This window comes from Dendrobates tinctorius, unplaced genomic scaffold, assembly GCF_039654945.1.
Source record: "Dendrobates tinctorius isolate UK_male_01 unplaced genomic scaffold, ASM3965494v1 ptg000103l, whole genome shotgun sequence".
NCBI lineage: Eukaryota > Metazoa > Chordata > Amphibia > Anura > Dendrobatidae > Dendrobates > Dendrobates tinctorius.
Window position 1 is genome coordinate 9,134,483 of NW_027361771.1, and position 14,220 is coordinate 9,148,702.

General features: G+C 46.1%; 1 protein-coding gene across 3 annotated transcripts in view; it reads left to right on the forward strand.

Annotated features, from left to right (window-relative positions):
• The window catches only part of MYCBPAP (MYCBP associated protein), a 173,315-nt gene that overhangs the window by 151,260 nt on the left and 7,835 nt on the right, over window positions 1-14,220 (forward strand). For 2 of the 3 annotated variants that reach the window (XM_073588047.1, XM_073588048.1), the window contains exon 18: window positions 1,871-2,059. The exons of the other annotated variant lie outside the window; for it this stretch is intronic. In XM_073588047.1, coding sequence (XP_073444148.1) covers window positions 1,871-2,059 — 189 coding nt within the window. The remainder of the gene's footprint in view (window positions 1-1,870; window positions 2,060-14,220) is intronic. 3 annotated transcript variants of the gene reach the window in all.

Consider the following 14,220-nt stretch of genomic DNA (forward strand, 5'->3'; position numbering starts at 1 on the left):
TTGATCTGAAAAGTGCGGCCGTGTAAAATGCATCAGGTCCATTTGTCAGGCGCCTTATGAATAAATAAGGAAAATGTAACCGCGTGTTCTTCACTGACAAAAATTGCAAGGCATAATACATGTGTCAATCCCTTTCCTGACATCATCTTTACATCATTCTTCCTTTCGCTAATTACAGAGTATCAACTTTTTGACAGCGTGCAATTTTAATTTAAGAAGAAGTCCCCACATCAGTCAATTATATGCTTGTAAATAGGACTTGAAATTACAGAGACGATTTAAAATAGAGATCTTAATGGCATGCTGTGCGGAGGGTTATTTGCCATCTAATATTTAGACTTTATCGTTCAAGATTTTCAAAACATAACAAGGTCGAAATTAGCTCTGGCTACTTCCTATTCAGATTAATTCAATCACACCCCTTTGAGATTGCTACCACTGAGTGAATGTACTTGACTGTAGAACTGTCTCAACATCAAACACAAGTAACAACTGTGATCTTTAAGGATGTATTTACGTAAGTCATCTGATTTGCGGATTATGAGCCACGGGTGATGGCTAATGTACTGTTCATGATCAACAGCTGAAAACGTACGCCAATCGGCTACATATTTCTCAATCGGCAATCATTTATAGCCTTTTTAGGCAGGCCAACCGTGCTTCTGATGTGCACAGAATGATCATTGTGTACACAGTCTGTCATTGCTCTCAGCAGCACAAGTCCTGTTCACACGGGACTACATGCTGTCAAGAACAGCGCTCGTTCATCAGGTTTCTACTCTAAAAACGCCTAAAAAAATGACTGTGAACACATCCCTAGTGTCCTCATCTCTGTTTCTGTTCTGCAGAAACTAAATCTACTAATTAAAGTGTTCAGTGCACAATTTATGTGACCAAGAGACTCCCTGCACCATTCCAGCCACTGGTTTTGCATGTCCACCAATCCTTCACTGGTGATTGACAGCACTTTCTTGTGGTCCGTACGTCAGTGTTGTTAATCACCAGGGAAGGAGGTGGGGGTATACAAAACCAGTGGTTGGAATGGTGTAAATAGCGAAGGGTGCACACTTGATTAAACTTCGGTTTCTGCAGAACCCAGGCAGCGATTAGATAACTAAAGGTGATATTTTTTAGGGACTATTTTCCCTATAGGCCTTTGTGCTTTGTTTATACTGGCAGTTTGGGCCGTCAGACTACCTTTTGAAAGGGTGGTCCAAAACCAGTAATTTTCATGCAAAATGTACATTTATTTTAATAATATAATACTTTTTCTAATATGGTTTAATTAAAAATTCCTTCGATTTCACTCTATAGTTTAACAGGTTAATTTATTTATTTTTACCATTTTGATGACGCTTCATTTGAGAGTGCCGAGTGTATGCTGGGATACTCAAACAGAGAGTCATCAGGAGCCAGAGGTTGTGGTCACTTCGACAGCCTCTGTCCCCATCCTGAAGGAAAGCATCATCAGTGATGTCCATTTCAGGAAGCACCTTATAATTCTCACTGACAGTGCGCTCTCTTGCCGGCTCAGCACTTTTCATCAAAGCTGTTGAGGGAGTGCACTGTCACTGTTCGCTGAGAAGAATATTGCACAGTGAGCAGTAAGCTTGTACTGTACAGTATTTGAATGATTAACCGAATCACCAGTAAGAGATAAATCATTAGAGGATATCCACAAAAATATAATGAGACAAATGAGTGTTATCATGGAGGGAGTGTGATGGAGCCTCTACTACAGATATCTAGTCTACTTTCCAATGTTTCAAGCCATTACAATTGGATTGGGTTTCATTGTAAAAGAAGCAGATGCAAAACAAATGAAAATAAAAATTAAACATCAGAAATTCTCTATTTTTTCCTCAAATAGGGACGTCCAAGCAGTAGAAAATTGAAGGGCAAGGATGAGAAAAAAATATTGAAGTCATCAACCATTTCCAAAGAGGACAAAGAGTTGGTTTCCTCGGGAGAAAGTTTCGACCATACTCCTCCAGAGTCTCATCCCTCCCTAGTGGATCCAGTTACACAAGAAAAATATAAGGAAAATCTATATACTGTGGTGTGTATTCATACAAACATTGACTGTCCAGTCAGTGTCATACTGAAGGGACAGATGCAATTGTAAAGGGGAATAGTGACACATATTTCTCAATTTGTACATACATTTCCAGGGGGCATAACAGAGGAATAGCAAAACACCAAGGTTTAAAGGGATTGTCCAGGTTCGAGAGCAAAGTCTGCAAGTCACTCTATGTGACTGCAGACTTCTGAGTCATGATAGTGCAGTGCCAGTGATTGGTCACTTGACCGCACAAATGCAGGTGGCATACATGTGGTTACGTGACAACTAGATACGTTCAGCTTCTCTCAATTCACTTCTACTGAGAGAAGTTGGATGAGACTAGTCAGGATGTAAGCGCTTTTGCGCAAATTGTATACAAACAGTCATGTGACTGATCGCCTGCATCGGCAACTCCGAGGAATCGTGACAGGGTGCATACCACACGCTGTCACAATGCAGAAGTCTGCTGACCCATAGAGTAGTTGCAGATTTTGCTCTGAAACCTGACAACCCCTTTAAGTAAAGGTCCAGACTTGTTCCTTTTGGGGAATACAAGTTTTCACTAAAAGCAGAACTCATACTATATAATTGTGAGAATCTTAGGCAGTTTAATGCATATACTCCTTGCCTGGAGGAATCCTTTCCATCTTCTACCCTTCAGGGACATAGCGTATTTTATTAAATTAAATTAAGGAATAGTCACATTACCTTGTTTCTATTACAGCACATGGGGCTTCTGTGTCAGACCACTTGTCTGTGCAGAAAAACTGCTTGTATGGGTGTCATTGACTTTAATGTACACCCCATGTCCAGAGTGCTTGTTGTCATGGACAAGAGGTGCCAACACAGATCCAATCGGTGTTTAAAGGAATTTTGGTTTTCCTATTACATTAAAGTCTGTAGGAGAGACATAACACCTTTATTATAATTATTTAATGTTATATGTATTGTAATTTTATAAAATCTCTTTGTGAATTCCTTTGTGACTATATAGACAGGCTTTTATTCTTTTTTGATCAAAATAGTGTCAACTAAGTACCGTACAGTATATTATTTACATGTACTATTACCATGTATTTACTTACTGCAGAGTATTTGCTCATTTTGTTTTTACCCTAGGTTCTGTCTGTTAAATGGCCATAGTGTAAACGTGCACCTACACACTACACTTATACCAACATGAGTTCCAGCTCATTTGTTTGGTTTTGCTTTTGTTTTTTTGCACATACAGGGGCATGGCTCCCCCTTTTTGGGCTCTACATCTTGTCTATGTATCTTTCATGGGCAGGTGCAAAACGGGCAGGTCTGGGTACTGCTCTGCCCCCATCTATAATGAGCATCTATAATGCAGCATCAATAGTAAAAGGATGTTAAAAATAATAAAAAAATAAAAAATTAGGATATACTTACTCTCTGTCGGCCCCCGGAGTCCTCCCACTCCTCATTGTCGCTGGCGGCAACTTCTGTTCCCAGGGATGCATTGCGCGAATGACCTTTGATGACGTAGTGGTCTCGCGAGACCGCTACATCATCAGACGTCATTCGCGCAATGCATTCCTGGGAATGGAAGATGCTGGCAGCGTGGCTGAGAGGCGGGACGACTCCGGGGGCCGACAGAGGGTAAGTATATCTCTATTTTTTATTTTAATTCTATTTTTTACAGAATTATGGTACCCAGGGCATGGAGGAGAGTCTCCTCTCCTCCAGACCCTGGGTACCATCCGCACATGAAGCGCTCAATTTACGCATGGCGGGCATAGCCACATGCGTAAAGTGAGCGTTTAAATGCAATCCTATGGTGGCGGAATTTCCGTGATTCCGTAGAATTAATGGACATGCTGCGGATTTTACCGCAATGCGATTCCGCAGCGGTAAAATCCGCAGCATGGGCACAGCAATTGCGGAATCCCATAGGATTGCATGGGGATGCGTTTTTTAAGCGTTTCCGCAGCGGCAAAAACACGGCGGAAATGCTTAAAAAGCGCAACTTGGGCACACAGCCTTAGGAACCATCCCGATTGGGTACTCCTTTTTGCAATGGGATTTATTTTACTGTTTTGCTTTGGAAGTAATTGATTTACAGAAAAGTGTCAGTCACAGATTTTTACATTCTCTATGATGAAGAGATAGAGTACAGTCCATGATCCCATAAACCAGAGAGTGACAGGGCAGAATAAATACATAACCTAATGTGTAGCTGCTGCTGCATTGCAATGCAATATACCGTGGCAATTTTTTTTTTTTTCATTTTGAAACAGCCAATTTCCCCCAGTTAAAAATAAAGAAATTTAAAAATTGCCACATCCACAAAGGTCCAGTCTATCAAGATACAAAATTATTTAACCAGTATGGTTAATTCCGATAATAATAAAAAAAAACAAAAAAAACAAGAATTACCATTTTTGGTTGTGGGAAAGCTATATATCTTTGTACCGTGTTAGCCATTAGATATAAAAATATTTAGATTTGAGAGTCCTCAGTGGTTGATACCTTTTAATGGCTAACTGAAAATGGCTAACTTTCAGGTAGTTAATAAAAGGTATCAACCACCGAGGACTCTCAAATCTAAATATTTTTCATTTTTGGTTGTAACACCTCTCCAAAGAAATGCAACAAAAAGCTATCAAAATGTAAGCACCCCAAAATAATAATAAAAACATCAGCTTGTGACCAAAAAAAAGCCCTTACATTTTTTTATTTTTTTCGTTGATGGAATTATGTAAGTCTCAAAAATAGCTAGATAAACCTACATTTTTTTCTTTAAGTTTCTGAATTTTTTGGTAACCACTTAAAGTTTGGTGTCACCTGAAGAATCATGTCAACAGGCCATTTTTTTTTGCACACTGAGCACCATGAAAACCAAACCCAAAAAACAATGGCGGAATTGCATTTTTTTCACAACTTTATTCCCACTTCGAATATTCTCGCCATCTTCCGGTTCATTTTGTTGTAAAGTGAATGGTGTAATTCCAAATTGCAACTCATCCCACAAAACTCAAACCCTCATATAGATATTTTGGTGGAAAAATTAAAAACGTGTCTCTTAAAGGTAATCTGTCACCCCCCCCCCCCCCGTGACATATATGACCTTTTAATATGGGCATACAGGTAATAAGTTACGCTACTCTTACCTGCATGCCTCATATTAGTGGTCTTGTTGTTGAGAGATCGTGTTTTATTTCTTTATGCTAAAGATTTTTTCCAGGCTTCTGGGCGTGCGGTGCCTGGAAGAAATCATACAGAAATAAAATACGATTTCTCAACAATAAGACCATTAATATGAGGCGTGCAGGTAGGACTAGTTCAAAAGTTTAAAAGAAGAGGAGTTAAAAATAAAAATGCAAAAATGAAAATTGGCCACGACAGATGAGCAGGTTAAATCTGATTTAAATAATATACTATTTTTGGGACTATATTGCATAGAGATCTTTCATAGGTTATGTGATTTGTAATGTATATGGACTTTAAAAGCAAAGAACATATGTGATCTTCTCCTTTAAGGGAATCTGTCGCCAGGTTTTTACTACATAGAAGCATAATGTAGAGACAGAGACTCTGATCCCAGTGATGTGTCACTTATAAAGCTGCTTGCTGCAGTTTTGATAAAATAGTCCTCCATATTCATGAGCTCTGTACAGTCCTGCCCCCACCTCTGATTGGCAACTTTCTGCCTATGCACAGTTTACACAGCTATCTATCAGTGATGTGGACGGGGTTAAACAAAGATCAGCATTCAGAGAATGGCTAGATCTGCAGCAGATAAAACAGATTTTAGCAAAATAACCAGCAGCCAGCTCAGTAAGTATTGCTGGAATCAGGGCCTGTGCCCCTATATCATGCTGCTCTCAGAAGGGGGTAGTAAACACCTGGCGACATATTTCCTATAAACAGTGCTTCTATAAGCGTTTCTATGCCTTTTATTTTCCACTTAGGTTGAAATATTTTTTGAGTAGTATCAGTCCTTCTTTAAAGTTTCCAGTAACTTGATTGATATGCTTTACCGCACTGCATTCAGATGGTTATTCTTAATTTATTCTATATCTTTCCACATGAACGTAAAATTCCCCAGGACTTTCCCCGCTCACAATATTGAAGTTTCATAGTGTCTATCATCCCTGACTCATTTTCTTGGTGAAATCATTTTTGCCTTTCCTCTGGTTTTAGAGCTGCAATCATTTTTGCTGACTTAACTGAAGTGAATGGATTTTTTTTTTAGTTTGCAAATATAGGCTAAGTTCTTACAGATATCATCTCAATTACTATCTAACACGTAGAAGCTGTGATGGAGCCATGTCCTAAGGCCTTGGTTTCATATTCCTGCCCTTGCACTACTATTTAGCTAATGCGCACCATTATCTCATAGATTTAATGTTACTCCTCAACTGCAAGGAAGCTACAAAAAGTGACACAGAAAGTAATGCAGAGTCATAGTAGTAGAGAATGATAAAATGTAGACAGACTTCTAGGGGACCAACTAAGGGGATGTGGACACAAAACCTTTTTCTGACGACAAACCCACCAAGTTTTTCAAGAAGGAATGTTTTTTCACATTTTAGATTGCCGGAGTTTTTTTTTTTTTTTTAGCTTTTTCCCAGCAGTTATAACTGTCTTTTGTACTAGAGTTCTTTTTTTTTTCAAAACTTCAATCAAAAGAAGAGGCCGCTAGAGGCAAGCCCGGACGCCTGCCCCAAAGGGGCTACAGGGAGGGCGCACATGACTAAGGAGGGATGCTAGGCCTGAGGGTTAGTGAAGGGTAAGGTGTAGTGCTTTTGTGTTTGTGGGGAAGGTGTGGGTTGGAGCTATGGGGCTTATGGTGCAATGTGAGTTGGCAGGGAGTGGTCAGTAGTGCTTTGTGTTTGTGGGGAAGGTGTGGGTTGGAGCTATGGGGCTTATTGTGCAATGTGAGTTGGCAGGGAGTGGTCAGTTGTGGGATGGATATATAGGGCAGAACTGTGGGGGATGGTCATTCCTTACCTTGCAGACGTCCGGAATCGTCAGCTCCTCACATCTGGGACTTCAGCTTGAATCTTTGGATCCAGAAGATGGAATACCTCGTGGCACAGATGAAGATGATGATGGAGCAGCACGGCCAGCAGTGGACGAAGGAACAGCTACAGCGATGGTCTGGTGATGGCGACGGCGGAGAAGATGGGACCCCTCTGCCTCCGAAGCGGCAGCGATGACCACAGCCTCCTGAGCACCTCAGCCCGGAGTTAAGTTTGCAGCGGAGGATGAGCCCCATTAGCAGACCTGTTGCAGAAGACATCGCGGGGCCGGAGCCAGAAGTTGAGAAGCAGGCAGCAAGGTAACGGGGCGGTGAGTGACGTGGCCGGCCTCCCTCCCCTCCATTTTGGATCGCGGCACACAGTGGTGACGCGCACGTCACGGCCACGTTACCCGGAGTGGTCACCTGACCCGGCGCGGTCATCGGCATCGGTGGACGGCGGTGACGTGACGCAGCAAGGAGCCCGGTGGCGAGGTGGTGTGTGACTTCACCGGCCTCATTTCCTTTCTCGCGGCGCTGGGGGGAAGCGGGCGGTGGCTCGGTCATGTGGCCACCCTTCAGCTGCCAAGGGCCACAGGTCATGTGGCCCGGCGTCGCGTTCCCCCGGCGTTGGGTGCCAGATTCAGGAGGTGTTGCCTGCGGCTGGAGCGCCAACCTCCCCTGCCCTGTTTGAGGCTCCGAGCCGGTGACTTTTTGCCATGCGTTCCCGGACGGACAGTCGGTCTGGGCGCTGGCGCTACGGCCCAGGAGGGCTGCAGTCGGCGTAGATCCATGGAGAAGATCGCAGTTGCGGTGCTCGACGTGGAGGACACGTGACGGCTGTTCCGTGGGGTTCCGCGGAGTCAGCCTAGTAAGTAAGGCTCACTTAAACCTTTATTAATGTCTAGATTATATTGGTTGGGAAGGGTGTTGTTACGTATGGTTTCGCACTAGGGTAGTAGTTGGTTTTTTGTCACGGGGTTTCGGAACGATGCACGGCTGGTCCATGTAGCCAGCGTTCAAATATGTGTGGGAATGGTTGCTTTGTGGTTCAGGAGGCTGTTTTGTGCACTTCATGAGTGTTGGGAGGTATTTTTTAATTTCATGCTAGTTTGCTTTTATGATAGTGGGTATATCTATAGGTGACGACATCATTTTATTTTGGTTAGTATAATTGTGCTTGCATTCTCTGGGTGTTTGTGTATGACTGGTGGTGATTCCATGGCGGTTTGTGAGTAATTCAGGTGGTGATACAGATATTGGCAGAGCGGTGGTCGATAGCCATATCCATGACGGTTTTATGGTTTATTGTTATAGGCATGGGGTCTTTGGGCTGGAGGATTATCGCCGCGCCTAGTATTTGATAAGGGTTTGATGGTAGTTCACTGATGTGGTGAGCTGTTTTATCGCCGCGCCTAGTATTTGATAAGGGTTGATGTTAGTTCACTGATGTGGTGAGCAGTTTTATCGCCGCGCCTAGTATTTGATAAGGGTTGATGTTAGTTCATTGATGTGGTGAGCAGTTTTATCGCCGCGCCTAGTATTTGATAAGGGTTTGATGGTAGTTCACTGATGTGGTGAGCAGTTTTATCGCCGCGCCTAGTATTTGATAAGGGCTTGATGGTAGTTCACTGATGTGGTGAGCAGTTTTATCGCCGCGCCTAGTATTTGGTAAGGGTTGGATGGCAGTTCACTGACGTGGTGATCTGTTTGGGTAGTGCATCGGGCGGCTTAATCTTTCACGTTACAGTGGGGTGTGTTCTATTGCTGGCCAGAGGTGAGGGGGTAAGTGGTCGAGTTTTCATTACGGTGTGTTTTATTTATATGCCGGGTTCGGTTCTCCAATAGGGGCTTTGAGTGTACTAAGGGTTTTCATGTTCACTAGGGGCATTTTGGTTTGTTGCGGCAGACGTTCTGGTGAGGTCGAGATGCTTGGGACGGCAGATCTTTTGGGAACCTGCCTTTCTCTCAGCAATGGATGACATTTCCCCCGGGGGGCTTGGAGTTGACCTTTTACCGGATTTGTTTTCCTGGTTAATTTCTGGGGGTACGTAGATATGGCGTGGAGCTGGGGTTTTTATGGTTGGTCAATGTCCGGTTGTTGAGGTCCGTGGTTTGGTTTCTGTGTGGTAGTCGGGGATTATCTGGTATTAGGAATGGTGCAGTGTTTATTTTCTGTTCATGGTCCAACCTGGGACTACTATCTGGTATTAGGGAAGGTGGTGTGCTTATTTCTGTTCATGGTCCAACCCTTGACTACTTTGGGTTTCTTCATGCTCAGGGCGTAGTTGCGGTTATCATGTGTTTGGATAAGTCAAAGTGTTTAATTCACCTGGTGCCCTATGTCTAAGTCAGGTTAGGTTAACGAGTACATCGTGTCAGGTCGGGGGTCGTTATTAGGTTCCCGTGTATATCGCGCTGCTGTTTTGGGGGGTTGATTTTGGTTATTGAATACGTGGGGCTACGATCCACTGGGGTTTTTTTGCATGATCTGCAGTCATATGGCGTTCTTACGGTAATTTGCTGGTCGTGGCTGCCCTGGGGCAGTTTTAACAACTTTTGTACGTAAGGACTGGTGGGTTCTCACTGCGGTTCTTTAGGGTTGCCGATTGAGCTTTTGGCAGACTGTATCGGGTGGTATTTGTTACAGCCGTTGATTGCAGCTACGTAGGAGTTTATTATACAGAGTGGATAGTTTTTCGTTACGATGGGCTAGGAGTTTTATTGTGGGTGCAGCTGGTCCTGCTTTGCCTTCTGGGTATACAGCTCTCCTTAGAGTCTTTTCTTTTTGGGTGCCCCCGGACGGGGGGGCCAGGGTGAAGCGTTGCGCAAGGATGATGCAACATTTGAGTTGGGTAACCCAGCGTGTGCTTTACTGGTCTCGGGGGTCCTGGTTGGTGAACGGTTTGTTTATCCACCGGGTGTTGTTCCATTTGTCAGGAATTCTGTATAGAGCATGAGGCAGGACATGTTTTTTCGATGGCCGTGTGAATGGTCTCCCGCGTGGGTGTAGCCCGTCCGGCAATACATGGCTATGTCATTTATTCCGTTATGCGCACTTGTCAGGACCGGCTGGTATTATGGGGACAAGGTTGTGGTGCAGCGCTGCTGCGGGGGAGGTGTACTTTAGGTAGTGGGTGAGCAGGTTGCAACTATAACATTACTTTCATTAATGTCGGGTTGGTGGTACGCTGTGGCAGGGGAAGCTTGGGCTGTGCTCCGTTTGGGGGTGCTTTTTGCGGCGCTTTAAGGCTGAGTGGTGGACAAGCATCGGGCACCGGTGAGTGCAATGTTTTGACGGATGGCCCGGGTTTATGGTGTCGGGTTTTCGGGAGACGTGATGTGTGTCTGAGTTTTCCTGGACTTCAGGTGGTGTGGAGTCGCTTTTCTTTCTTTTGTGAGTAGTGTCGAATCCGCAGTTCAGCGGGGAATGGGTGCGGAGTACATCTCACTTTTGGTAAGAGGGTGGCAACAATAGTGTTGTGATTCTGGGTTCGAAGTGCAAGGGTGATGCACACAATTAATTCGTTCCGGGTCGTGGTGATTACGGGGTGGATTGGTTTATGTTTTCTAGTTGGGTGGATATTTTAAGATAGATGCTATCACGCAGGGTTGACGGGACCAACAGCGTTTTGGTACTGCACGTGTGTGGTGGAGACTTGGTCGCTGGGGCGTCAAGGGGTTTGATCTGAGACATCGGGCCTGAATGCTCCTGCCTGGGAGCCATGCTCGTGTTGTTGTTCATGACTATATAGTGGGGCACGTTTTTCAAGAATCTGTCGGAGGTTGGGGAACCAGTGTAGGTTCTGTTGCTACGTCTATAATGGTTGGCTTTGATTATTATCAGGTGGAGTGCAATTTTCTGCCTGGGAGCCGTGCTCGTGTTGGTGTCCATAGGGGCTCCTGTTTGGAATGACTACATAGTGGGTTTTACTGGGCAAATTTTCAAGAATCTATCGGAGGTTTGGGGAACCAATGTAGGTTCTTTTGTTCACGGCAATAATGGTTGGCTTTGATTAATTATTAGGTGAAGTACAATTTTCGGAGGCGCCTGCAGTGTTGCGGTCTCAACGAGGCAGAGGCGGTGGCTCAGGTTGGGGACTGGTCGCGCAGGCGGTGCATAGGATTGGACGATGCGGTTGGCTAGTTGCAGGTCTTGGGTGTGGCTGACCTTGTTGTACTGGTATTTTGGTGTAGGTTGGCATTGTAAGGTCTAATGGGGATCAGTTTTGATCGATTGGTCTTGGTACAGAAACATTGGTTACTCGAGCCGCAGAGTCGGCTCGGGTTGTGGTTTTTTGGTGGTGGTACTCGCACGTACAAGGTGTCATACGTGCTCGCGGTGGCGGAAAGGAGGGGGGTATTTGAAGTCGGTGGATTGCACAAAGAGCGGGGGGGTGAACCCAGTGCAGGAGCGGGTTACCCCTGGTGGTGCAATGGTATACTTGGTTAAGGTGGGTCCCAGCTGTGCTGGGTCACAGCGGGACATGTTAACGTGGGACCCTGCTGTGTTGGGTCACAGCGGGGCATGTTAACGTGGGTCCCTGCTGGGCTGGGTCCCAGCAGGACATTGGTTGGGCAACACTCGTCTGGGTGTCCTCGAGCCGGTGTGGTGCGGCTGAGGGCACGTGGTGGAGCTGGTTGTCCTCGAGCCGGTGTGGTGCGGCTGAGGGCACGTGGTGGAGCTGGTGTTGCAATCATGAACAATGGACTCTTCATTTACCCCCCCTCCTTTTGCTGGTGGTTATGTTTATGGAATATTTCTACGTTTATGGATAAAAATGTTATTGCTTGTTTGGTGTTAATAAACGGGGCTGCTGTGGCCTTTTACATCCAATGTCACGCAGTCGTGTCTTATTTAAATTAAGAAGGGGTAAGTGTGGGTTTTGGGAGGGGTCATTACAGTGAAGCCGTCAGTCAGACTTTCCTAAGTCAAGGCAAGCCCGGACGCCTGCCCCAAAGGGGCTACAGGGAGGGCGCACATGACTAAGGAGGGATGCTAGGCCTGAGGGTTAGTGAAGGGTAAGGTGTAGTGCTTTTGTGTTTGTGGGGAAGGTGTGGGTTGGAGCTATGGGGCTTATAGTGCAATGTGAGTTGGCAGGGAGTGGTCAGTAGTGCTTTGTGTTTGTGGGGAAGGTGTGGGTTGGAGCTATGGGGCTTATTATGCAATGTGAGTTGGCAGGGAGTGGTCAGTTGTGGGATGGATATATAGGGCAGAACTGTGGGGGGATGGTCATTCCTTACCTTGCAGACGTCCGGAATCGTCCCGCCCTCCCACCCTAATTTTAGGATCTTCTGGAGATCGACATGGTGAAGAGAAGAAGAGGTTTGACGTTGTCGCAGCAGTCGGCGGAAAGGAGGGGCGTATTTGAAGTCGGTGGATTGCACAAAGAGCGGGGGGGTGAACCCAGTGCAGGAGCGGGTTACCCCTGGTGGTGCAATGGTATACTTGGTTAAGGTGGGTCCCAGCTGTGCTGGGTCACAGCGGGACATGTTAACGTGGGACCCTGCTGTGTTGGGTCACAGCGGGGCATGTTAACGTGGGTCCCTGCTGGGCTGGGTCCCAGCAGGACATTGGTTGGGCAACACTCGGCTGGGTGTCCTCGAGCCGGTGTGGTGCGGCTGAGGGCACGTGGTGGAGCTGGTTGTCCTCGAGCCGGTGTGGTGCGGCTGAGGGCACATGGTGGAGCTGGTGTTGCAATCATGAACAATGGACTCTTCATTTACCCCCCCTCCTTTTGCTGGTGGTTATGTTTATGGAATATTTCTACGTTTATGGATAAAAATGTTATTGCTTGTTTGGTGTTAATAAACGGGGCTGCTGTGGCCTTTTACATCCAATGTCACGCAGTCGTGTCTTATTTAAATTAAGAAGGGGTAAGTGTGGGTTTTGGGAGGGGTCATTACAGTGAAGCCGTCAGTCAGACTTTCCTAAGTCATGGTTTCTCAAGCTCTCAGGAAGGCACTGTGTTATGGGTGCTCTCAGGAAGGCACTGTGTAATGGGTGCTCTCAGGAAGGCACTGTGTTATGGGTGCTCTCAGGAAGCCACTGTGTTATGGGTGCTCTGCTCTCAGGAAGGCACTGTGATATAGGTGCTGTCAGGAAGGCACTGGGTTATGTGCGGCTCTCAGGAAGCCACTGTGTTATGGGTGCTCTCAGGAAGCCACTGTGTTATGGTTGCTCTCAGGAAGGCACTGTGTTGTGGGTGCTCTCAGGAAGGCACTGCGTTATGGGTGCTCTCAGGAAGGCACTGTGTTATGGGTGCTGTCAGGAAGGCACTGTGTTATGGGTGCTCTCAGGAAGGCACTGTGTTATAGATGCTGTCAGGAAGGCACTGTGATATAGGTGCTGTCAGGAAGGCACTGTGTTATGGGTGCTCTCAGGAAGGCTCTGTGTTATGGGTGCTCTCAGGAAGCCACTGTGTTATGGGTGCTCTCAGGAAGCCACTGTGTTATGGGTGCTCTCAGGAAGGCACTGTGTTATGGGTGCTCTCAGGAAGGCACTGTGTTATGGGTGCTCTCAGGAAGGCACTGTGATATAGGTGCTGTCAGGAAGGCACTGTGTTATGGGTGCTCTCAGGAAGGCTCTGTGTTATGGGTGCTCTCAGGAAGCCACTGTGTTATGGGTGCTCTCAGGAAGCCACTGTGTTATGGGTGCTCTCAGGGAGGCACTGTGTTATGGGTGCTCTCAGGAAGGCACTGTGTTGTGGGTGCTCTCAGGAAGGCACTGTGTTATGGGTGCTCTCAGGAAGCCACTGTGTTATGGGTGCTCTCAGGAAGGCACTGTGTTATGGGTGCTCTCAGGAAGGCACTGTGTTATGGGTGCTCTCAGGAAGGCACTGTGTTATGGGTGCTCCCAGGAAGGCACTGTGTTATGGGTGCTCTCAGGAAGGCACTGTGTTATGGGGGCTCTCAGGAAGGCACTGTGTTATGGGGGCTCTCAGGAAGGCACTGTGTTATGGGTGCTCTCAGGAAGGCACTGTGTTATGGGGGCTCTCAGGAAGGCACTGTGTTATGGTGCTCTCAGGAAGGCACTGTGTTATGGGTGCTCTCAGGAAGGCACTGTGTAATGGGTGCTCTCAGGAAGCCACTGTGTTATGGGTGCTCTCAGGAAGGCACTGTGTTATGGGTGCTCTCAGGAAGGCACTGTGATATAGGTGCTGTCAGGAAGGCA